The sequence below is a fragment of the Protopterus annectens genome, chromosome 11.part0, assembly GCF_019279795.1.
Source record: "Protopterus annectens isolate FY-2018-M chromosome 11.part0, PAN1.0, whole genome shotgun sequence".
Lineage (NCBI taxonomy): Eukaryota > Metazoa > Chordata > Ceratodontiformes > Protopteridae > Protopterus > Protopterus annectens.
In genome coordinates, this window is record NC_056745.1 from 940,308,779 (window position 1) to 940,335,886 (window position 27,108).

General features: G+C 45.3%; 1 protein-coding gene across 1 annotated transcript in view; it reads right to left on the bottom strand.

The window, feature by feature from the left end:
• GNAI1 (G protein subunit alpha i1) overlaps positions 1 to 27,108 on the bottom strand; it is a 610,322-nt gene that overhangs the window by 126,892 nt on the left and 456,322 nt on the right. Inside the window, exon 7 of the mRNA XM_044088329.1 lies at positions 12,457 to 12,610. Within this exon, the coding sequence (XP_043944264.1) occupies positions 12,457 to 12,610 (154 nt within the window). The remainder of the gene's footprint in view (positions 1 to 12,456; positions 12,611 to 27,108) is intronic.

Sequence of the window (27,108 nt, forward strand, 5' to 3'; positions counted from 1 at the left end):
GCGGCGGCCTGAAGACACCTTGAGAGGTGGCAGGCCTGTCTAAACTCTGAGTTTGCCCGCCAAGAGTGGCTTCGGTATCTGTAGTCAGGGTGTGGGCCGAAGGGCCTGCGACCTCGGGCACAGAAGACACCGCCAATGAAGTGTCATCGGTAGTCAGGGGCTGCGTAGGTGCCTCGCTGAGAACCGGAGCACCTGTAGTCGGCTTTAGCATGGTGTCGGTAGAAGTCGCAGACCTCGTATGTCGGTCCTTATCTTTGTGTTTTTTACTCAAAACTGGAGTCGGAGTATCAGACGACATAATGTAATTAAACTTTTTGCCAAAATAGTGTTGGGCGAACTCTGCCCGATGCTTAATAGTGCGTCTGTTGAATGTAGCACAAAAACGACAGGCTGAGATGTCGTGGTCTGGGCCTAAGCAAGGAATGCAGAGGGAATGAAAATCCTTATGCGGCATTTGCTTCCCACATGAAATGCAATTATTAACTTTGTCTGACATCGGTCTGAGGCAAGAAAAGTTTCTAACGGGTACTTAGCTTTCAAGAAGACTTCGGTTGAAAAATATTCGTAATCTCAGGAGCTGGCCGACCGGCACTTGTGAACTGCTTCTTCGGGCACCGTATGGCAAGAAAGTCTGAAGAAAATGGCGTCAGCGGGTTCTTTTATACCCCTGTCGCACTGACGTCAGGGAAGAAGCGATGACATCCGACGCCGGACCTAGACTTTGGAATTCGGCCGACCGAGGACCCGCCTGACGGCAGGAAAACCCATCTGTTATGACTGCAGCTGTATGCACGATGAACATCAACAAAGTAAGGTCCCACAGAAGGATGGGGTCCTTAACCAGAAGTCTGAGAAAAAACGCACCTTTGAGGAAGGTCTTACAAAGTTTAGCAGAAGCCAGTGAAGACATGTCTACCACAAAATGAAAGTTAGAAATGGCGGCTAGTTGATCTTTCACTGTAGAGGAACTAGCACCCTGATAAAAAATGCTAGTTAGGAAATCTAAGACCGCCTAAAGTGGTGCAGTGAAAGGGTCCAAAGACCTCTCCATGGTCCAAACAGAAAAACGTTTCCATTTACTATGATAAACTTTTCTGGTGGACAATTTATGAGCCACCACCAGAATGGATTTAACAGGAGAAGGTAGACCGGGAGTCCTAAGAATTACGGGAACCGGAGCAGCCAAGCAGTGAGCTTCAGACTGTCCAGGTCTGGGTGAGGAATCCCCGAGAGATGTGAAAGCAGACCTCGGGCCAGATCCAAGATCCATTGTGGAACAACTAGGTGAGACCTGAGTAAGGGAAACCAAACCTGACAAGGCCAGAATGGGGCTAAGAGAATCACAGTGCTCCCTAGTCTTCAGAGTTTCTGCAAAACCTTCGACATGAGGGGAAGAAGGGGATAAACAAAGAAGCCTGGGAGGCCAAGCATGAATCAGAGCGTCTCTGGGAACTTCCCCCACGGGAGAGTCGGAGCAGAAAAACTCACTGCATTTCGCTTTGGAAGGAGATAAGAGATTGCAGCAAGGACAACCCCACTCTAGGAAGATCTGCTCCGTTACTGAAAGGCTTCAGAGACCACTTGTATGGCATCGGGATAGATCTGCTGAGCCTGCCAAAATGGACCATCCCGGGATATGCATTGCCGCCAGAAAACGGCTGGTGGAGATGGCCCATTTTCACACTCACATGGCCTCTTGACATAAGGGATAAGATCTGGTCCCCCCCTCTGTTTGTTGATATAGCAGACCACTGACATGTTGTCCGTCTGGATAGCAATCGTTCCCAGAGGAAGATAAGCATGTAGGGCCTGCAACGCAAGAACCACTCATCTCTAGAGCACTGATGTGCAGATAGGTCTCGGATGGGGACCACGTGCCTTGGACTGTCCTTCCCAAGCAATGCCCACCCCACAAAGTAGAGAGGCATCCGTGGTCATCGTGGTTTGGGGGGGGTTGAAAAGGACGCCCCTCGAGTAGATCCAGGGACTGAATACACCACCAAAGAGTCTCCGCAGACTTCCTAAATTCTCACCGGGAAGGTCTAAAAGTGACTGTACTGCTAGAGTCCACTGCAATACTCTCACATGAAGGCATGTCATGGGGAGATTTATTGTCGGTGCCATAGAACCTTAAGCTCTTAATACCGCTTCAGCTGTTGGAAACTGGTTCTGAAGGGTGTGTAAGACATGTAGCCTTAAGGTGTGTAACCTGTATGAGGTGAGAAACACCTGAGATTGTATTGTGTTCAGCCTTGCCACAATGTAATCTAGAACTTGAGCAAGTCTACTCTCCAACCGGTCCATGTTGATCATGATGCCCAACTTGTTGGCTAGCTGAACAAAGGAGTCTCTGGCCTGACATAATAGATGCTCTGAGGGGGCGTTAAGGAGCCAATTGTCTAAGTACGGAAAGACCTGAATGCCCTGAAGCCTCAAGTGAGCCGATACCACTGCCATTGCCTTGGTAAACACCTGGGGGGGCTGTGGTGTGATCTAAGGAGAGGGTTCAAAACTGGTAATGATTGGCTCTCAGACGGATGCGAAGAAACCTCCAGGAGCGCCTGTGCATCTTGATGTGATAGTACGCATCCTGGAAGTCGATCGAGCACATCCAGTCTCTGTCATGCAGAAGGCAGAATAGATTGAATCATGATCATCCGGAATTTTGTCCTCGTTACTGACAGCTTCAACTGGGACAGATCCAATATGGGTCTGAGGTTCCCCAACTTTTTTGGCACTAAAAAGAACCTGGAATAAACCCTGGATCCGGACTGGTCATGGGAACCGGTTGGATGACTCGTTTTCTCAGTATTCTCAGTGATTCTACCTGTACTACTGCTTCCTCCTGCTGCGTGGGTGCAACGTCCGGGAGGATTTTTGTGGAAGGGGGTGGATCCTTGAAGGGAACGAAATATCCTCTGGATATAATTCGCAACAACCACTGATCTGTAGCGATGGACTTCCAATGCTAATGGGTGAAGTGACAAATGTCCCCCGACTGCCTCCAGAGATGGACAGCCGGCCAACCCTTCAGAGTTGCTGCCCAGGTTTATCAGAGAAAGGTTCTTGGGACCAGAAATTCCTAGGACCCCCTCTGCCTCTAGGGCGGCATCTGTCGTATTCCCCTCTGCGTGACGGTGAGTCCTGAACGTTCCAGGAAAACGCCTGAGATTTTTGGAACCACATCATCTTCTGGCTTGTAAGGACCTTAGAAGCGGGGAGAAGCAGACCCCAATGGCAGACCGTCTTCCCATCCTCCTCGCCTGGACTAAAGTTTCTCTGTCTTCCCAAAGAGGGAGGAATCAAAAAGCACGTTAGTGAAAGATGCCTTGAAGGGCTCAGAGAACTGACAAGCAGAGCAAGGCATGATGCTGGATGGCAACCCCTGACCCCGCTACCCATGCGGCTCCCTGAGGCATGGGAGAGCAAACGCAAGGATGTGTTGGCTACAGACATCAGGGTGGCCATCCATGCATTGAACATCTTCTTGTCCTCTGCTGACATGGGCCATGGGGTCAACTCTGACTTCCTTGACCAGATCTCTCTGGAGTAAAATAATGTGAGCCATGTAGTTCAGAGTCCTCACACAGGTCGTCGCCGAAGCATAGACTCACTTCCCAAAGCGATCCAATGTCTTCAACTCTCGGTCAGGCGGATGGACCGTGGAACTCTCCTGGGAGAGTTTCTTCTTGGTGGCTGCTGCCACCAGCATAACATCTACAGTGGACCCCTTATACCAGGGTAGTTTGTCAGCGGGGTGACTCGGAACCTTGTCCGGGCACTTGGTTATCGGTTCTACGGTGTCCGGCTCCTTCCATGCCCTAGACGTAATCAAATCCATGAGTAGCTCGGCAAGAGGCGACACCCAAGAGGTAGACGGGCCAGAGCCAAATGCCTCTAGAAACACGGACTCGGAGGTTGGTTTTGGGGCAGACCACCCCTCCCCCTTGGTGTAGGATTTCCATGATGTCTCCAATGGAGACATCCTCAGGGGTGGAGGGGGGGGTGGTGGTTATCTTGGGGAACCTTCCCATTCATCTAGGTCTGTCTCTTCTGTGAGGGACTCTGGAGGTGAGGGACTCTGGACTCGAGTCCAAGTGCCTTCAACACTTACGCTTGCAGGGGGGCTCCTTAGGAGGTCTCTCTGGGGAGGTCTCGCAAACAGGTTGTTCCAAGGTTGGAACGTCCTGGGACATTACAGCTATGGGCTGTCCCTGAGAGGACAAGATGGTTGGACCTGCACTCAAGACCAGGGGGGTCTGGACGGACTCCGAAGACGAAAAAGCCAGAGGCCTCGCCCCTGTGAGAACCTTCTCCACCACGTCAAATGCAGAGGGGGAACTGACCTCGTGGGCTGAACTGATGGAAGTCGTTACCCCCTTATCTGACTGGGGAGTCGGAGCAGAGATGCCAAGATGTATGCTTCTCTCCGAAAAACTCTGAGCAGGAAACACCCCCCTCGGATCCGATCCTGAGGTTAAGGCTCAGAGAGCTCAGATTCAACCTAGTCAGATCCGACACTCGGGGCACTGGCTGGTGTCGAGGTACACTGTACCATCAGCGCCGACCCCTCGACTCCGACCGTCCTCAGATCCAATGGCTCTGAAACTGCAGGTTGGATCGGAGAAGGAGTAACAGGTCTGAAAACTGATTGGAAGGCGCCCGCTCCGGTGGGAGAAGGCCCTGGCAAGACCCCCATCTCATCTGAGCGCAGATAAATCTCCACATCATCTTATCCATCTTGGCTTCCGAAAGACTCTGGGTGAAGTGGGAGGACGCCACCGAAGTGGGTGGGGAAAGCCAGTGGGGAGAGGGCCGAGGGGGCAACCGACTAACGATAACCTCGGGCTAAGGGGAGAACCTTGGGGACCTGACCCGAGGTGGAACAGGCATGGTCTTTGGCGGGGGGGGGGGGGGTCAGCCTCCGACAAGCTGTCAGGGGAGTGGGGAGAGGGCCGAGGGGGCAACTGACTAACGATAACCTCGGGCTAAGGGGAGAACCTTGGGGACCTGAGCCGAGGTGAAACAGGCCTGGAAACAGGCTTGGTCTTTGGCGGGGGGATCAGCCTCCGACAAGCTGTCAGGGGAGCGCTTGCAAGGCCAGCCCTTCTTAACTTTATCCCCATTCCTGGGCCTCGTGGCAGAAGGGCGAGTCCCATAGGCTGAGGAAGGGGAAGACGAAGCAGCAGCCCCTGCTTTCTTAGCAGGAGAAGGAGGGACGTCCATGCCAGCAGTGGAGGGCAACAGGCCCTTCACAATAAGTTTGTCCCGCCTGTCCTTGAGAGCTCCAGGGTTAAACCCAGCGCAAATAGGACAGGGGGACTGGAGGTGAGCCACCCCCAAACAAACCACACAATGTGGCCATCCGCCGGGGAAAGCTTATGGCCACACTCTGCATCTCTTGAACCCAGGCTTTGGGGCATCTGCCATGCCTTAGCCTGTTCAAGCTACACACACACACACACACTACCACGAGAAAGAGAGGAGGGGAGGAAGAAAGAAAGCCTACCAGAAAGCAACTACTATAAACCCGAGAAGGTATAGAAAAGGTTAGAAACAAGGATAGCTAGAAAGGTATAAAAAATTAGAGTTTTTTACTCTCTAAACGCACTGGAGCTTGGATCACGCTGCTTCCTCTCAGGCAGCAAATGAGATCTTGGGGGGGGGGCAAGGGCATTATGGGTAAAGGGAGGCGCATGGAGCTCTGAGCCGTAGCTGGAAAAAGTGTCCGTGTTGGATCCGATATGGATCTGAAAACCCACAGGTTGAAGATCAAATGAAGTAAACTACTTCAGATCAAGGAATTTTTCTGAAAAAAATTTAAAAATTCTGACTGGTGAATAAACAAGTCACTGCAAGACCCATTAATGTAGCTTTTCACAGGTAGATGTCCATGGTATTCTTGATCTCCAAGTGCTAAAATGTTATCAGCTTAAGAATGGATATCCTAGTACTGACATAAGACAAACTGACTACTAGATTCTTCCTAGATCACCAGGACAAGACAGAAGTCTACAAAAAGCTAACAGAAGTTGGGACCTGAGGTAATGACTTCTTGGCAATGGTGAGCATACCTCTCAAACTTTTAGCACAAGATTTCTAGAAAAAGCCAAAAATAATGGTGGGGACAAAGGCCCAAAATCAGGGAGAGATTTTAAATATTACCTTCATGAACTTAAAGTTGTTAGAACAGGTCTTGCATTAACATGCATTTCTGAAGGTTATGAAGTCCGAAAATCAAAATGCTTGTCAGAATTTACTGACTTCATTCTCTCGAGGAGGAGAGAGACAACCACAAATTATCAGAAACACAAGAAACATGAAGCAAAAATCTGAACAGTTCAGAGATACAATGGGAAACTGCAAAAAAGTCTGACCAAGGACCAAGGCACAGCACAAAATCTTCTGCTTCCCTTTCTTAGGAAGCTTTTTGGACTGGAATCTATCCACCAAGACTCAAGCTAGTTAAGATGGTGAAGACAGAGGCCCTCTAGACATCTATTAAGACAAACAGGACCTCCTGTAACCACTTATCAAACCATACAAGCCAGTATGAGGAACACAGAATCATATGCTGAACATCAGAACAGAGACCTGATTGAAACAACCAAGGATGCACCTCAACAGTAGCCCTATCTTCTGCACTCACTATGATGTACATAGCTGAGAAGCACAGTTATCAGTTTACACTTGGGTAAACTGGAAACCAAATCTCACCATTTCTTTTGAAGCTGTCCCCGTTTAGTCAAATACACAACACAGTTGCTAATGTGTAAACAGAGTGGATGCTTAGTCTTTCTCCACAGACAGATTGAAGCAACAGTGGCGTGTGATGAATACATGCAGCCAAGATGCCAACATCACACACAAACTAAGCAGGAACTACTGCCCCCCCCCCCCAAAAAAGAGAGGAAACCTAAACCTGAGCTTGATCTGCAAGTAATCATGGATTTTCCAAAAAGGCTTACAGCAAAACAAATGACTACCTAGTGGCAGCATAACTGCAGAGGGAAGCTTGTTAGGCCTAAATATTCAGACACACTCCACCACAGAGTCCTGAAAATCCATAAGGAGAGCAACCTGAAGACAGTTACTCAAATGATGAATCATTACGAGTAGCACTATGTCATCTGTGAAGAAACAGAGAAAAAGGATGGATCTGGCCCTAAGAATTATCCTGGGTGAATGTCTCCATTTCCCATTTTAAGATCAGAATGGAAGAACAATTCCCATCCTCTAAATGCACCATTACCTGCAAGTTATAACAGTGACCTAGGACATCACCTGGCAGAGGCGCACGTTAAGTACTGTGCAGAAACCAGCTTGTCAGAATGGTTAAAGCAAAAGTGAACTGTTGAAACGAAGCCTAGGATAAAGGGAGAGTCCCCAAAGTAAGCAGGAAGGCAAACATTGCATCACCTCCTTTACACGCTACAAGATAAAGGACATCATCAGTGGTTGTAATATTGACAATGGACAGCTCCCCCACTGGGCCATATCACAAGCCTGATGGAAGACTACTAGTACAGGGTGAGCCACATTACATGGCAGGAAAAGAACAGTTTCTCCAAATATGGAAAAATTCTCCCTGTAAACCAAGTTGACGACAACGCTCTGTCATCAAAATTAAGATGCAGGTTACACTTAGAATGTTATCTGGGATTTTTGTAAGAACTATCCACGGGCAAATCACAGAGATACTAATCTTTACAAGAAATGGAGGTAATGAGCTACAGTTTCCCTTTTCAGCAGGTGCCCCTTCAGCATTCTGATGCAACAGTGAAGGGTGCTGCAATAAACATTCAGCAATAGACCAGCCTAATGTAGATAAACAAGCTTCTAAATCTAAACAGGACAACTATTTGTAGGCTATTCCTACCTACAACAAACATATTATTGCACCTAAGTGGTTTAAAAAATGGATGATAAACAAAAGTGAACAGTGATACTTTACAGAAAGTCGAACTACAGATGTACGTACAGTTGTACTGGAGTCAGATTTAGGTTTATCCGTGGAAGACGCTCAATAGTCAGTTTCACTTCAATGCTATCAAAGATGCTGACAAATGAAGTTGGCCCAGTAAGGAAACACTTGGGAAATCATGACAGCTCCTAGTGTTCAAGACAACAAGGCAGTGGTGAAGACCCTTATAATTCTAGCCCACATCAGACAGCAGTATTCTGGGACTGGGTGGTTACATCACCACAAGTGTAGTAAGTGTACGCTCCACTCATGGGTTAAGTTCCTTCACAATCTGCAAGGAAAGGGGCAGGGGAAATAACATGAAATGAAAAAGCTAAACTACTTGCCATTGTTTTACTCCAGTTCTAGCTCATATTAAGTAGGCAAGCTATGAAGAGTACTCTTCTGATACAATATCAGGACTTCTCAACAAAATACTGAATGACAGTTTCTAGCAATGATCAAACATATTAAAATGCTTTGCCAAGACGAGGACAGCCACTGACTACACTTCTCACATTTTAAGATGTACTTCTTACCACAAAAAAGCCAAAGGCCAGCTTGAGGATATCCTTTTGTAGCTTTTTACAATCAACTCCTGAAACTCACTGCCTGTCTGCAAACATGTCTATTTGTAAGAAGACGCCAACAGCCCTATTCAGGTTATGGCATTAATCATCCCCACAGCACTAGCTGTATGAGCTGCTTTGTCCCATTCAAGCAGATAGCTCTTAAAAAGCAGACTGCATGCAGTACTTTTGATTTGCTGTTAACTTAATTGCAGTACTGAATGATACTCAGTGCTAAAATTAGGCATGTTAAAAGCTAGAAAAGCAATTCATATTAAGTAAAACAAAAAAGCTATTTTCCTGGTTCAGTTGAGAAGATTCTCTCAAGTTTACCAAGTGTAAAAGGCACAATAAGGCACTAGTAAACAGGAAGGAAATGCTTTAATGTGAAAAAATAAAAACAGACCATGCTTTTGCACCTACAATCTCTGGGGCATCACCAGAGTAATTCTTGAAGTTCACAATGTAATGTACACATCAATCAACAGCAGCCAAATCCAATGATAACATTAATCAACAATCTTTTACCTTAGAGTGTGAATAAAACTTACGGTCAAAATATGAAAATCCCCAAAACATAAAACAATACTCTTACTCTGTCTAAAAAACGTACTTAAAATACTTGTTTAAAATTTTATTTAATACTTTGGGTAAACAATTTCTTTAAATAAATTTTGCTCGTAACCTTAATAAATCTACAAGTTAACAATGATCATTGATGCTTAGCTTTTCCATAGCATTCAACTTTAACTGCCAGAGCATTTCTCTATACTCCAGTAAGCTCTCCATCACAACCTCTGTCATTACATTCCATTTTGTCAATAACAAGAAATAGAAACCATAACAATAGAAACCTTTTAAAATTACTGCACACCTTGGAATGTCTGTAAAGAGAGTTATTGTCCTTATTGTTTTTAATAAGTCTAATGTGCAAACCAATCATGCCCTTCAACCTCCTTATAGTTTTACCCACATATGTTTGACATGTCATGACATCATTGTTCACTTGTAGGTTGATGATGCAATAGACATTTCTGGGGTTAAAGCGTTCAGTGTGAAAAAGTAAATAAAGAACAGACTTAAGTGCTTCCTTCCTGTTAACTGGTGCCTTATTGTGCTTTTTACACTTGATTGGATTGTTGTTCCCTGGCATTAGTGACGTATAAGAATTACAAGAAAAACCTAGCCAAAGTAGAGTTTTCACTCTGTGATACCTTAAACCTCCTATAATAGAGGCCCGTGGGATATATGCAAATAACCCCTTAAGGATATCAAAAGTTTTAGCAATATGGCTTCTGAATGTCATTGCTTTTTTTTACTTTTTCTTTAATTTTTTTGTGGATACATTCAGGCCAATAAAGCCAAACCACACTAGCTGTGAACATGCAGGTTTCAGCCTTCTTATGATCTCATCAGTACAGCATAAATGCAATGCTTGGCTATACTTAAAAACACAGGGTCTATAAGGGTATATATATCACTAGTTTTGGGAAAATGTTTTAAAAGGTGCTTCATTGAGCTACTAGACAAGTCTACAGTGGTTATTCACTATTTATAAGGAGGAAGTTTACCTTAACAAATCTGATTTTTCTGACATTACTATGGTAGCCCTAGATTACAGTATACCCATAGGTATTTGGATTTGACAAAGGTTTCTGATGCACTTTCACAAGGACCAATCATTCACACCTTAATCTCCAGTAAAACTAATGCTTTCTTGGTCAGAAGGGATTGGCTACCGGCTTACAAGGAGAACTCCAGCCCTTTGTCCAAGCAGGGAGCAAAATGGGCAGCCTTGTTGATTGTCTAGATAATCAAGCAGGTAGACAGCCCTAAAATACATGTCAGGTACGATTGCTAGCTAGGATGTAAACGAGCATTTTAATGAGTAATGCAAGTGCATTGCTTCAATTAAACACTGCACTGAAGAGCTGTTTCTTACGTTTCTGTTACAGTAAGTATCCAAACAGGGCATATCAATACAGATTTCTAAATGGGAACTGCGAAAGTCAATACGAAATCAAACATCCTTGTGTACGAAGCACCAAGACTAAACTTCAAGCTTCAAACCTCCTGATTAACTCTTGATATGTTAATGTGATGCTACACACAAATCTTAAACTATGATCATTTAGAGTGTGTGTGTTCGTTTAGGAGGACAATTTCCTAGTTTTTTGAGGTTAAAATGAAAGGGTGCAGATTCATTTTTTTCACAGATTTTAAAGTTAACATGACAGAAAAACTAAATTGCTTTTCAAAGTTGGAAAACTCAAATCCCACTGCATTCAGCTGCAAAAAGAAAGCTAGGAGCAAGCCTTGAAGAAATAAGCAGTAGTCTCAGTATAAGCTCCAGTCTCAGAAAGATAAGTATGATCTCAACTGTATGAAAAGCCAGAAGCCTTGAGAACACTCTGAAATAGTCAGAACTCCAAAAGGAGCAATGCACTGAAATGAAGCATAAAGAAGAATGCAAAGCTAGAATACTCCCTGCAGCGCAACTTACTAAGATAGGAACATGAAGTCCTCCTTGAGATCAAAGTTGGCAATTGATCCAAGACATTTTGCAACTTAAAATTGCCCAGCAAAGGCAAAAGCTAGATATGTCCCACTGATTTAAAGTTGCAAAATCCAGACAAAGTGTTAGGATTGTTTCCCCTCTCAATTGTACTAGGCGAACGGCCCGGATAGTACTTACCCTAGAGCCGCGGAATTGCAAAGGGGGCCTATATGGCCCCTGAGCCTCTATTCAGAATGGCCCTTGTTTGCCTCTATGGAAGGCCTGAACGCGTCATAGCTAGCCCCTGTTCGGGAGGAAATGTAATGAAATAAGCGCTGCTTAACCTTGATGTATCCAATTAAACCTTGATGTCTTGTCAAATTAAGAACATTCTTTCTTTTAATTAGTGCCAATTTTCTTCCAAAGGTGCTGCCAAAAGAGAAAGCAAGGCGCTGGCGAGAAGCTCCTGGCAGCGAAAAGGTCACTCATTAGACTGGACTCACCTGAAGACTGTGCTAGGAGAAGAAGCCCCCTAGGCTGGCCCTGAACTCCCCCTGAGCCTGCCCCACCTCGCCTAGATCTCTAGATCTACTGGGATTCATAAGAAGTCCAAACTTCCGCAGATGAAGCAGGCTGATTTCTGCTAAAATTTGGAACAAAAACCTGCAAAAAATCTGCAACAATCTTTTAGACTTTGCTTTTTCTTACAGGAGTTTTAAAACTGCCTCCAAACAACAGGAGGAACAGCTAAAACAACAGATTGTAAAGGAAAATAGAAAATCCTTGTTTTAATTTCACGATAAATTTTGATCCAAGCTGCCTCAAAGCTGCTGACCAGTGGCAGCCACCCCTGTACAGGAAACGGGAGCCATTAAAACATTGCAACCACCAGTGAAAGAACCACCAGAAACTCAACTAACTCTTGCAAATCTCTTTACAATATATACCTACTGCCATTGCCAAAACCTCTACCTTAATGTGAGGAGATAGTTTTATTTCATTTCAACATGTGAAACTGGCACTGGCAATTCAAAGCCCTCAGAGAAGAAGAATAAACTTTCTTTTCCCATCTATCCAATCATCTAGAGCCCTTTGGTCTTGTCTGCAAGGAGAACCAAACACAGAAGCCTAGACTTCCTTTAGGCCCCTAACAGCAGTTTCTGGGTCTGCCCTAGGACTCTTAAAAGATACTTATGAGCTTCAGGCACCCTGTCCTGAAATTTACATAGCATGCAACCTGATGCCAACATAAAATCACAGCACGGCTACCTTTTAAAAGTGCAATTAGGAAAAAAGATGATGGCATGGAGTAGTACAATACACAGCTTTATTACTAAAGAAATGCACTTTCACTATACTGTATCAATATATAAAATTATTGGATTTTTAAACATATATGTCAATTCCCAGGCAAGGCATACACTTACCTGCATACTCTGGGTAGCAGATTGTAAGAGGGCTTCTTTTGATCTTCTCCTCAAACAAATCTTTTTTATTAAGGAAAAGAATAATTGAAGTGTCTGTGAACCACTTGTTATTGCAGATACTGTCAAACAGCTTCATGCTTTCATGCATTCGGTTCTGAAATAAGAGAAATTATTTTGTTTACACAGAATCCATTTTCAAAGTCTTTTATGCTAACACACAGCATCATATTTATCCCCAATTATTTTCATGCAAGAAGCAAATAAATAGCTAGTTTTCATCCTGCAGTACAGGTTAATATATACCTGCAGATACCACGTCCAAGAATGCGATAGCAAAATAACTTGCACAAGTACTGACTGCAACTGCCAGTTTTAAAAAAAGACTTCCAACATGATGCTACAGCATGCAAAACCCTCTCCTTTTCATCTGCAGTGGAGCTGCACATACCATCAGCAATGATGCAACCAGGCAGAACAAAGAGGGAAACAGCATCTTGTCAAGATATTTTGCCCCCCCCCCAAAAGCTTCAGTGCATTGTAACTGAAGAAAAAGCAGAAATCCAAAGGGAAAAAAGATCAATACGTGGGGTGTGTGAAAATACTACCTGCTGCAATACGTGGGGTGTGTGAAAATACTACCTGCTGCAATGGCTTCTTTTTCAGAGTATGCAAACAAACAAGAAGAGACTGCAGCAAAACACACCTAGGTCTATCTATGCTTGGACCCAAGCTACATCTTCATGCAGCTGAACCAAGCTATGATCTCCTAGATTCTTTCCAAAGGCAAGCATGCATACTGTGCAAGTCAAATTACGCTCGGATTAAATACTTCTAAAAAGATGAATTAATTGACTGCCACTTTCATGGAGCCAATGGTTAAGACCAGAAAAAAAAAAAAAAAAAAAAAAAAAAAGGCAATTTTCATTATACAGTAGCAGTTTCTTCTATAAAGCTTTATCCATCACGGATAACTCAACAAAGACTAGCTGCTAAGGAAACCTAAAACTAAAACATTTTACAATGGAATTGATTGCCACCCAGAGTTGTCAGTGCAACCTTCAGTGGGCCTCAACAGGCATATATTCAGCAACTCTACCCAGGGATCCTGCCCAGATGATCACCCAAAACCATACTGGACCTGATAACTGAAGCTGCTAAGATCCATAATAAACCATTCCTTTTGAAATGAGGGGAAGGGAAGCAAACCCTTGTCCTGCACCTCATTCACCATCCCTCTGAGCAGCAAAATAGAAGGCAGCATGATTTCATCGTAAATGACTTAACACTAAAGGAAAGAGAAAATGGGCTCAACTTCTTCCCTAGAAATCTCACCACAAAGCTCTAGGGGGAACAAGGATTTAATCGGAGCCTGTGGCCAAATGAAGCAGTTCCTCATAAGCTTGAGATCCTCTCCAAAGACATCTGATAGAGAAGGATAGAAGACCAGACTCACTGTCTGTCTTGGAGGCAATGGAACTTGGGAACCTCCAAGCCATCACAAAATATGAAGTGACAGACATACCCCCCCCCCATACTACCTATACGAGTAAGTTTCCATAAACTGTAATGTGAAGCAGAGTGTGACAGATCACCTCTGGGTTGTCAAGGCTCATATGCTAATCAAACAAAGTATTACCTTAGAAGTTTGTAATGAGACTGGTGCACACTAAGTGAATGATGCACTCCTAAATCTCCCCTTTCCACCAGATTGACACGTAGCTTTTGAGGGACAGGTCCTACTGATGAATAGCCTATCCCTCCACTAAAACCTGCAAGCTCAAGAGCAACTTGAAAAGGACCAGAAAGGCAACCCTAGATCCAAAGTAACCTTACTCTGACTAAATTATGTAAGTACTGCCAATCATCTGGGAGCAGTACAAACAAAAACCTTGAAAAATGCCTTCTGTGCAGGAGCGGTGGGCATTCCTTCATCTTTAACATAATGATGGGGTAAGGTCTCAAGCCAGTGGAGGAAAAGCTCACCAATGCTGGGTTCGTTGGAAGGCAGCATGTGAACAATGGCCTTCATTCAAGGAGGTTTGTGTCAAGACTTGTTCTAAGAATTTTTCCTTGCAGCAATGCTTCGATTAGTGCCTGGGGCTGCAATGAGAGAAACCTCCTACCAGTATCACCACAGAAGCCATCAATTCCTGCCATATTTTTTCATTAAATGGGACAAAAGATTTACTATCCACGGCTTCAAGTAGGCAGATTAAACCTCTTCAGAGGAAAAATTCAGGCAATGCTTTTGCAGGGCATGTGGTAATTTAATGCAACAAAGATGCTTAGTAAGCTGTTTTGGCTTCTAGGATCATACAAGGTTACTAGCCTAATGGCCCTGAGGCCCTTACAAGCCTAGCCAGGAGTTTATCCCCAAAAAGAAACCTCAGTCAACACCTGTCATCCCCACCAATAAGGGACTCGGGTGAAACCCCTGGTACAAATTTGTGGTTTCCCATTCACTCATCAATGTTGCGCAAGGGACTCTGACGTGTACGGGAAGTCTATTCCAGAGATGGGACAGCCTCTAAGACAAACCCTCTCTCTCCAGCAATGTAAATTCAAAAGTTTAAAGACAGATCAACTGCCAAATTGTAGGCAGGAAAAAAACTGGAGGGGGTAGAGGCATACATAGCCACCTGGCATGTATCAATACTAAAATACCTCAAAGTAGGACATAAAACCCCCCAAAAAAAAGATGTGCTCGAATTTCAGACTGCTGCAGAAGATATACACTGTCAGGCAAAACACGGTCAGGCAAAAGATCTGAATGTAAGTAAAGATAGTAATCAAAGAACTGAAAAAAAAAGTGGATAATCACACACGTGGCAGTACATATTATACTGCTATAGGAATGGCATTATCGAACTACATCACTTTGCATCAAGGTATGCATTCAGGCACGTTCAGTGGGCAGCTTTACTAGTTCTACACCACAAGCAGCTGAAGAGGTGACAGCAAAGCTATATGGTGAGAAAGGCATGAATCAAAGAAATAACCAGTTATCCAACTATATCCCAGGGCAGGGATTAGTCTGGGAAAAATGTGGGAATATAGCCAATTGTTGCAAATGCAAGACAGCCCCACAAATAAGAAAAATGAATTACAGCTGCCAAGTAAATACAGCAAATGCCAAACTTCTCTATAATACAATTACAATCTCCTCTCCGGTCCAGCTGGTGAATCTGGGAATCTTGAGGCAATGTTACAACTGCCTCATGTACACAGACAACCCTCTCCTCCTCCCAACAAATTCCAACACATGTGAGAGATGCAACCATATAGCCAAACTGGAGGCTAAGCTCTCTAAACTCAGTACTGGCATAACCAGTCAGGAGGAGAAAGAAACCACACTCACTACAATTCCAGTCTCACATAGACCTACCACGACAGCAAACCAAACACATAATCACACAAAAACATACTCGGAGGCTCTAAATAAAGATCTGCCGAAGCAGCAGAGACCTCCAAAGCAGACACCCAAGCAGCCGCTACCCCAAAACAAAACACGTGCAACACATCTCACAAAGCCAGTGTGCCAAACAGTCACAGCCCTTAAGACTAAACAACACACCTGATACACTTGTAATAGGTGACTATCGTCAGGCACACTGACGTCCCGCTCACCAGGCTGAACAAGGAGAGGGTCACGGTGAGCAGCCTGTCGGGTGCTAGGATCCGCCACATAACACAAGCACTCAGGTCACTCCAAGGCAAGTACAAATATGACTCAGTCATTGTCCATGCTGGTGTGAATGACCTGAGGCGTACCTCCCTGGACTACATGAAAAGAGACATACAGGAGCTCTCTGAGGATGTAGCCCAGGCGGTATGACCCTGACCTTGAGTAGCATCTTACCCTCACCAAGAATGATGCCACAATATGAAGACAAGATGATCAATTTCAACAATTGGCTTAAGTACTGGTGTCATTCAAAGGGGATCCAATGCCTGTCAGCTTGGGATGATATGCTCGACAAGCCACGATGCTTAAGCTAGGGGCGGCTTGCACCTGTCACCCCTGGGCTTTCAGATATTGGCAAAGGCTCTTGCTACCCCATAGTGCCTTTTTAGGCAAGGCTCAAAAGACAAACCCACCTCCATAGGTATCACAAGGGATAAGAAACTAAGAGTAATGCTGCTCAACGCCAGAAGTCTAAGCCTCAAGATGCACGCTCAAAACTCTCCTTAGCATGGAGAACATCGATATCTGTGCAGTAACAGAAACCTGGTTCAGGGCTCCCGAGAGCACCCCAGCACTACCAGGTTATACCTCATACCATGCTTTTCGCCCCAAAACTTGGACCCGAACCACAAAAGGAGGGGAGTATCGATATTCATCAAAGATACCCACACCTCCAGGTTGGTGGCAAAGCATGAAGCATCAGAGACTATCCATGTGCAACTAACAGTGGGTAAAACTGCCTTCCAGTTTATAGCCTGCTACAGACCACCCTCCCAAACCCAGGAACCCCACTCGGCCTTCCTGAGAACACTGGAAAATATGAAGGTCTCTCCAAACACCATTATATTGGCGACTTCAACTACCCAAACATAGACTGGGAGCATTACTCTAGCTCCAACACCCTAGCCCAAAGGTTCCTAGAATTTATAAACTCAAATGCTATGGAACAACTTGTTACCACTCCCACAAGAGGGGAAAACATACTGGACCTGATCATCACCAACATGGGGACTCTATGCTCCAGACCAGAAGTGTATCCCTCACTGGTAAGATCAGACCATAAACTAATCTCACTGGATATTCACATCCCGACCCCAACCCCTGCCCAGGAAACCACAGTGAAAAACTTCTCTAAAGCAAATTTTACACTCCTCAAAACTGAGGTGGAATCCTTCAATGCCCCCGGGCCTGTGGAAAATACAGCCCAGACCGCAGAATCCTTTATAAATGCATTCTATGAACACCTTCAGGAATGCATGGATCATGCGATCCCAAATAAAACCAAGACCCAATCCTCCAAAGGCAGACATCCTGTCTGGTGGACCCCAGCCATAAACAAACTATACAATAGAAGGAGGAAGCTACTAAATAAAGCAAAATCCCAAAAAGGGAAGGCATCACTGATCAGTATTAGCAAAAAACTACGGGCACACATAAAATTGTCTAAGGCCAGCTTCGAGAGAAAAATTGCACAGGACACTAAGGATAATCACAAGGCTTTCTTTAGTTATGTTAGGAACCTGGGTGGTAATTCCCAGATATGCTCAGAATTAGTCCAAAATGACAAAAAATACACCGAATCCACAGACATTGCCAACATCCTAGCTGACAGGATCAGCGCAAACTTCTCCCCCCCATCCCCACCAAAAGGGCAAATATCTATCCCAGCAGAGTGCTGCCCCTGACATCTCAGATGCTCAGGTAAGAGCCGCCTCTCCAAAGCAAAAACACAGCATCAATGGGACCAGATGGTGTCCTGGGCTGCCCCTACATGAACTCAAAGAAGAGCTAAACCCAAACATAAAACTACTGTTCAATCTCAGCCTTACTATAGGATATGTGCCCAAAGAGTGGCGTACAGCAACAGTGGTCCCTCTCCATAAAGGTGGTGCCTCAACGGATCCTGGAAACTATCGCCCCATAAGCCTGACTAGCTTGGTCTGCAAAGCTATGGAAAGGATCATCATGGACCTCATAAATAAAGATATTGGGGACCTACAAACACTGGATCCTACCCAGTTCGGCTTTGTTAAGGGCAGATCCTGCCTCTTAAACCTGGTTGATTTCTTTGAAACAGTCACCAAGGCCATTGACGAGGGAAGGTGGTCCACACAGCCTACGTGGACCTCGCAAAAGCCTTCGATACAATACCCCACTCGGGCATTATAGATAAGCTCACCAGCTTAAATATAAACCCCTATGTCACTAGATGGATTGCAAACTGGCTCAAGGACAGAACCCACATGGTTAGAATTGCTTGAGCCATGTCAGACTCTAAACCAGTAACAAGTGGTGTCCCACAAGGCTCAGTCCTGGGACCTCTCTTGTTCGGTATATATTTCTCGGAGGTACAGGCCAACACGGAAGGACTGTGGCTGACCAAGTTCGCAGATGACTGCAAACTGGGCACCATAATCGACTCTCCAGCCGACACAAGCATCCTCCAAAAGGGCCTCATAGAAACAGACAACTGGTGCCAGAGCCATGGCCTCAAGCTAAATGCCAAAAAGTGTACAGTCATCCCCTTTGGCAAAAACAAAGTGCCCACAAATTACCACATAGGTGGAAATCCATTAAGTACAGACGAAGTAATTAGGGACCTGGGGACCCAAGTTGATAGCAATCTCTCATTTGACAACCACGTGGCCAAAGTGGTTAGAAAAATTAGAAGTTATGTACTCACCATAACGTTCCATCTGAGTAGGTGTATTCATTTGTCTGCAACCTGTGGGTTATGGATCCGATATCGGATCCGAACCGGCATGGTTTTCCAGCTATGGATCCAAGCTCTCAGCTCCTCCCCTCACCCATAATGCCCTGCTCTACCCTCATGACCTCAGATCGAGTTTGCCAAAGCAACAATACCCTAAAAAGGGTAACAAGGAATATGCAGGAAACTGAAAGGCCAGGGGGATAGGAGGAGACAAATGAATACACCTACTCAGATGGAGCGTTATTGTGAGTACATAACTTCTAAATCTGAAGTAGGATATTCATTTGTCTGCAACCTGTGGGACAGAGTCCCCAGCTACCTGAATCTTGGGCGGCCATCATGGAAGGATATTCGCACACAGCGGAGCCAAAGGATGCTCTACCCTAGATGCAAGATCCAACTTATAGTGGGAAATAATGAGATGAAGCCCACGTGGCTGCTGCACAAATATCATCTAGAGGAATCCTAGCCTTGAAGGCTGCCGAGGTAGATACTGACCGGGTTGAATGGGCATGAACACCCTCCCCTTCCTGAAGCTTGATAAGCCAATAAAATGCACTGTGAAATCCAGCGGGACAGAGAAACTTTAGAGATTGGCTTGCCCAAATTGAATTTTGCAAAGGAAATAAACAGCTGGTCGGATTGCCTATGACCAGCTGTCCTGTTCAGATAAAATCTAAGTTGCCTGTGAACATCTAGTGAATGTAGCTTATATTCACCTTTGTTTTCATATTTAGGAAGAAAACAGGGAGGTTAATGGATTGATTGATGTTTGCTTGAAGCGAGAAGCGTTTTAGGAAGAAAGGACGGGTTGGTCCTGAGGGAGTCACGGTCGGATGAAATACCAAGTAAGGAGGTTTAGCTGATAAAGCTTGAAGTTCAGAAACTCTCTTGGCTGATGTAATGGCTACCAAAAAGGCTGTCTTGTAGGACAAGAATTTGAGATCCACCGCAGCCGCTGGCTCGAAAGGAGGAGCGGTCAAGGCCTGTAGGACCAAAGAAAGGTCCCAAGGAGGAACTGCTTGTTTTATAGGGGGCCTGAGAAGAAAAGTACCTTTAAGAAATATTTTACACAATTTGGCTGACATAAGAGGATTAGAGTCATGGCCAATGTGATAGTGAGAAATTGCCGCCAGTTGAACTTTGACTGTGGAACTGCTGGCACCATCGTTAAAGAGAGTGGTTAGAAAGTCAAGCACTAAAGGGAGAGGAACCGTGAAGGGATTCAGGCCTTGCTCAAAGCGTTTCCATTTGCTTTAAACCTTTCTAGTGGATGGTTTATGAGCCGCCACCAAAATAGCCTTTACAGGTGAAGAAATACCGAGTCCTTATCAAGAGTGGAACTGGAGCAGCCAAGCGGTCAGCTTCAGGTTGTCCAGGTTCGGAGTAGGAATGCAGGATGGATGGGATATCAGATCCGGAATGGGATCTAGAATCCAAGGTGGATTCACCGAGTGAGTCCTTAGGAAGGAACCAGATCTGTCGAGGCCAGAATGGAGCAATGAGAATCATTCTGCAACCCACCCGAGAGGCTTTCTGAAGAACTTGCAGCATCAGAGGCAAGGGTGGATAGGCATACAGAAGACCGGGTGGCCAAGCATGCACCAGAGCGTCTCTTGGGGTACCTCCGGGAGGAGGTATTAGAGCGAAAAACTGTCGCACTTGGTGTTTGAGGGAGAAGCAAAAGATCGCATGAAGGGTTCCCCACCGTGCGAATATGCATTCCGCTACTTGACAATTGAGAGACCAGGGGTCAGAATGGTGCGACTGAGCTTGTCCGCTAGGATGTTGGACCGAAGATTGCCCATTCCCAAACTCTCATGGCCTCTCGACAAAGAGGGTAAGACCTTGTTCCCCTTGCTCGTTGATGTACCAGACAACAGACATGTTGTCCGATTGAATCGCAATTGTTCCCAAGGGAAGAAAGTCCTGAAGTGCTAGCAACGCTAAGAGCACTGCTCTCATCTCTAGAACATTGATATGCAGTAAGGTCTCTGAATCGTTCCACGTGCCTTGGACTGTCCAAAGTGCCCCCCACCCGAGGCGGAGGCGTCCGTGGTCACCGTGGCGAGAGGGGAGAAGCACAAAATGGGCGGCCTTTGTGGAGATCCGGGAGTGGAGCCACCACAAGAGGGACCGCTTGCAAGCCTTGCTGATCGCTATGGGATGATGCATGGGGAGAGCAAGGTATGACCACTGTACTAAGAGCGTCCACTGTAGAATGCATATTGAGCCTGGCAAGAGGAAGAAGTGCTATGCCTAGCCATGGACCCTAGGGCCCTCAGGACCAACTCCGCTGGAACAGAACTTGACTGGAGAATGGCCCGCACCTGGAGCTGCAGATTTAGAACTCTGTCCGCAGTGAGGAAGGCTCGTAAACTCCTTGTGTCTAGCCTGGCCCCTATAAAATCTAAGAGCTGTGTGGGCCAGGTTGGACTTTTGTATTTATTGTGATGCCCAGAAAGGGAGCAAGATGGAGAAAGGAGTCTCGCCAAGAGAAGTAGATGCCTTGTTGGGGAAGCCAGTCGTCCAGGTAGGGAAAGACCTGCACCCCTGAAGCCTCAGGTGGGCCGCTACCACTGCTAGTACTTTGGTGAACACCCTGGGGGCTGTGGTGAGACCAAAGGGAAGGACCCGAACTGGTAGTGACTGGCTCCCAGCGAGAAACCTCCTGGCGCCTGTCCATCAGGATGTGGTAGTACGTCCTTGAGATCTATCGAGCACATCCAGTGATTTTCTCCCAGAAGGGGAGAATAGATTGCAGAGTGACCATTGAATTTTTCTTTGGGGACTGCCAGATTCAAGAGAGAGAGGTCTAGGATTGGTCTTAGTTCCCCATCTTTTTGGCACTAAAAGAATCTGGAGTAGAACCCTGATCCGATCTGGTCTGGGGAACGGGCTGGATGGCTCCTTTCTTTAGCAGATGGCCAATTTCTGCCAGGCCTCTCGTTTGACCCGGTGGGGCGTCTGGGAGGACTTCAACTTTGGAAGGTGAAGGAAAGGAATGCGATATCCCTGGATATGATTTGGAGAACCCAGCGGTCCGATGTTATGGACTCCCATGCCCCCGACTGCCTCCAGAGTAGAGCAGTCGGGCAACCTCAGGGTTGCTCAGAGAAAGGTTCCCTGGACCAAGTTTCTGGGAGCCCCTCTGCCTCTACCTCCCTGTCCTCTGCCACGGAAGGACTGGTTGTCCGGAGCAGGCTGGGACTGCTCGACTTCGGAACCACATCTTCTTCTGACCCTTTTGGTTCCTAGAATAGGGCCTCTGGGGTGCAGACAGACAGCGTCTTCCGTCCTTTCGCTCTGGGTCAGCGTCTTGCCAAACAGAGCAGAACCATCAAAGGCGTTCGCAAGCAGCGCCTTGAAGGGCTCAGAAAAGTGACGGAGCCAGGCCTGACGTCTAGTGACCAGTCCTGTCCGTTGCATGGGAGAGTAGCCGCAGAAGTATTTGTAACTGACCTAAGAGTGGCCATACGGTGGAGTGCAGAACTCTGTCCTCCTCCGAAATGGACTCAGGGATGCAGCGTATTCCTTAATAAGATCTCGCTGCATCGAATAACATGTGCCAAATAGTTCAGCGCCCTTACTGAGAAGGTAACTGAACATCCGCTAAGCGGTCCATCATCCGAGACTCCTTGCTCGGTGGATGGACTGAGGACTCTCCTGAGCCAGTTCCTCTTTGTGGCCGCCGTCAACATGGCATCTACATGGCGGACTAAGGATCCTATCCGGTCTTTTGGGAATTGGCTCCACGGTGTCCGGTTCCTTCCACGCCTGGTGGTAATAAGGTCCACCAGGGGTCGCAGGGGGGACACCCAAGAGGTAGATCTTGAATGCCTCCAAGAACACGGACTCGTCCGAGGAAGACTTGGGGCAGACCACCCCATTTCCATGATGTCTCCAAAGGAGACATCCTCGGGGTGACCGTGGGGAGCCTTCCCTTCCTCCAAGTCCGTGTCTTCTGTGAGAGACTCGGGGAGTCAATGTGCCTCCTTGGACCTCCTCTGGGGGGCTGTCAGAGGAGTCCCCAGCAGCAATTGCTCCATAGGAGCAACTTGGGGCACAGAAACGGGCTGTCCCAGGGCCGGATGGTTGAAGCCTGGCCCAGTGCAGAGGGAACAAGTGCCGGGGGTCCGGAGACCCTCAACAGAGCCCTCTCCACTACATCAAAAGCCGACCTCGACCAAAGGATCCGACAAGACAGTGCGCTCCGACACAGAGCACTGATCCCCGGATCGAAGCTCGGATCCAGGCTCCGAGATCGGGTCCGAGGGCAGGGTCGGATCCGTACTATCGGCGCCGACCCACCCAGCTGCTCGAACCCGGATAGCGGGTCGGAGAAGGAGCAATAGGCTTAAAAGGGTGTTGAGCTCCCGAGCACTCCCATCTGCATCTGGGCCTGGATGAACCTTCGCCATCCGGTCCAGATCAGCATCAGAAAGGCTATGGGTAGATCTCGAAGAGGCTACCGAGGTAGGCCTGGAGTGCCTCCTCGATAGCCTCGCGGAGGTCTCCTCCTCCTCAGGACCCGGTGAAAAGCACACAGGGACCGGAACCGAAGGAGCCGGGGAGAAGCTTGGCTGGCGGGGCGAAACAGAGGTCTAGTAGCATCCCTCTCCTCTCCAGAAGCGGGAGTTTGAGTCCCAGGAGCAGGAGGGAACAACTGTAGCCACAGCAGAGTCTGGCGGTAAAGACCCGCCAAGACCAGCTTGGACCTCCGCTCCCTCAGTGCCCTGGGGTTGAACCCTGCACAAATGGAACAACCAGATGTGAGGTGTTCAACCCGGTGAGAGCTTATGGCCACAAAAATAGATTTAGGCTGGTCAGCCATAATCTATAATCACTAAAGCTACAGAAAGTAACTTAAAATAAAAGGACACACAGGCCTACACACACACTCTACGCAACAGCGGGGAGGGAATAAAAATTACTTAATTTAACTCAAATAAAGTCAAAATACACTTATAACAAAGGGAAACCTAAACTTTCACTCAGAAACACTCAAAAAACCAAAAAATTCTCTGATTTTTACAAGAAACAAAATCCACTTAGCTGAGAGCTATGTACCCAAATCCAGTCACCAGAGATCTGAGGTCATGAGGGTAGAGCAGGGCATTATGGGTGAGGGGAGGAGCTGAGAGCTTGGATCCATAGCTGGAAAACCATGCCGGTTCGGATCCGATATCGGATCCATAACCCACAGGTTGCAGACAAATGAATATCCTACTTCAGATCATTTTATATAGCCCACCTAATCATGAAGGGATTCACATCTAGATCAGGGGAGGTCATCGTGCCTCTTTACTCATCCCTCATCAGGCCCATAATTGAGTACAATGCCCCTTTTGGGATGTACCTTACCAGACACCTGCAGCAACTGGAAAGACCCCAAAAGTACCTCACCAAGAGGATCAAAGGGCTCAAACAGATGCCATATGCTGCCCGGTTAAAGAAACTCAGCTCTACTCAGTGGCATACCGCCTGTTCAGAGGCGATCTGTGCCTGACGTATAAAGCCATGTCCAACCCGGAATTAATGGACATGCTGCACCTCAGAAAATCGAAATCCCATCGAGCTACGCGCTCGAGAGACTTGAACCTCAGCACTGAAATAAATAGGACATGCTGGAGGGACAGATTCATAACCCAGAGGCTCCCTTTACTCTGGAATAAAATCCCAGTCCAGGTTAGGCAGAGTCCCTCATTGACTCTCTTCAAGAGGAATCTTGATGAGTGGATGGGAGATCGTAGGTTTACCCCGGGTATCACTTCTGTGTCACTGTTAGATAGAGGCACAGTATACTAACCTCGAAAAAGGGCATAGCAAAATAAATTTAAAATGGGTGGCGAAAGCCAAACACATTCTGGCTAGGCTTATAAATGCCCTAGGGCAGATAGCCTAGTATGAACCTATGAACATGTTTTTTGCTTCCCTGCATTCCCTTTGCATTGCCGCGCTGGTGGTTGGAGTCTCTGTATTGGAGAGTCAGGGGAATACACCTAGGTATTACAACTTCAGGCTTTGCAAACATTTGCATTTCCTGTTTTGCTTTGTAAACTTTAACCACATTTGCATTTCCTGTTTTGCTGTTCAAAGAATCACTATTTCTGTCCTTGGAATTTTAACAGGAACTTAGAAATTGTGAATTAAGGAAACAAAGTAAAGGACATATTAGAAAAAAAGAGAGAATATAAGGCAACACACATTGTGGGGGACAAGGCAGAAAAAGAAAACTACAGCTAAATTATAAAGCAGAGCAAAATAGTTTTAGGTCAATGCCACCCATGAGTGTTTATTGCCAGTATGCTGTATATAAAAAAAAAATGCCAACCCAGCATTGCTCACAGTATACAAATTATGAAACAAATGCTACATGTTTAAACAGTGCAGTCACTGTAATAGTAAACTATAACAGCTGCAAAAGGAAATCACCACACCGATACTTGAGCAGTAAAGACTAGCACAGAAAGTTTACTTCAGTTATATGAAAGCTGTGTCTTTAAAATAAAACTTTTTGAATCACGTAAGGTATCATTTTTTCCCCAGCCTGTTTATAATGCAGTAGAAATAAACTATTAAACAGTCTGCAGATGCAGTAGCTGTCTAATAAACCAGCACAAACAGTTGAAACAATGCTAAATTAGTGTGGTGAGCAGAGCTAAATTAGTGCTGGAGAGAAAAAAACACTGCTCGTAGTGTAGATTCATGAGCGATCTCTGTTCAGGATTGTTCAGCAATACAAATCATGTATCCATCAGCTTAGCAAGGAAAGCCAAGTCTAGAATGTTAGCTTGGCCGCATGTATAAACTATGCAGTAAATTTATTCAAAATATACACTTAAGATACTCGCATACTAAGAAAAGGATAACAGAAAGAAAACTTGAGTACACAAATCAGTTTTCAGGATGTTAGGTAGCAAGACAATTGTTCTGAAAAACAAAATCTAATTCTCTTTTAAATTATCAGTCCCGGCATCCCTGTAGGTCAGCTGGCTACTCTATTGAAAAAAGTACTTAAGTATTTGTAAATTAGCATGTGTAATATGATTTTTTTTTTTTATACACAGCAACATTCTTTTATACAAGTCCAGATACTGTCAGCTGTACACACTGGTGTTCCTGATTGCACATACCGCCCACCAATGAACAAGGCATAAATACAGAAAATAAACAAATGAATACATTTCTGTTGTACAAGTTAAATTTCATTCTCATATGTGCAGTGCATAACCTAATAATGCACTATGCTATATCTTGCAATATCATGCACACTGTATTTATTACCAATCTTTCCTTTCCTCCCATCCAATGAAAACAAGCTCTGTTCAGATACAAAATACTGCCAAAATCATAATACAAGTGAGTAGTAATGTGTCTAAGTTGCCCAGACTGCAACAGTAAGAAGTTGCAAAAGACATCTACACAACAGGACCATCCTATAATGGAGGGAAAAGCAACAGCATTTAAGCATTTGAATCATATCAGAACCATGACTCATCCTAGTTAATGTATATAATTGTAAACATTTCCAAAGTTACTAAACACAACAGCAATATACATTTCATACAGAAAAGGGCACTACATAAAGAGCAAAGCAAAAAATAATGATGCATCAATGCAAATTATTCTGTGCAACATGAAAGTACAGAAAGAAGTCAAATGTTCACAGCAAAGAGAAGCTACCTTACCATGACCTGTAAAAAAGCCAGAATAGTACACAAATAATCATATGGATGCATTGTTTGAAATTAATCTCTCTCTAAAAGCTAGCATATCTGACATAAATGCAACGACAAATTTTTAAACTAAGACACAAGTACTTTACAAAATATATTATGGGTCTAACAGTCAGGCACAGCAATAGTCATCAGAATCAGCTAATGGCATAAAAGTTTTAGCCTAAAGGAGACAATGTAAATGCATGCAATCATGAGGCACAGTCAAACAGCTCTCATACCTCTCAACTGTCCCAGATTTTTTTAATTAAATTTTAAACCTGTTAATTTTGGAGAAAAGGTGGTGATGGTGAATTACACTTTATAATTAAAATAATTAAGAGTTATAAACTTTTTACAAACAAAAAAGAAAATAGAGAATTAAATGCTTCTCCAAAACAAAACAAAACTTGTAAAAACTGGAGAAAGCAACAAACACGGCAATGGTGCAGAGATAATTGTTTAATGAGCGCTTAAACGTCTTAATATGACGCTTCTTCAGATTACACAAACTTAAAAATAATAATCACTTAACT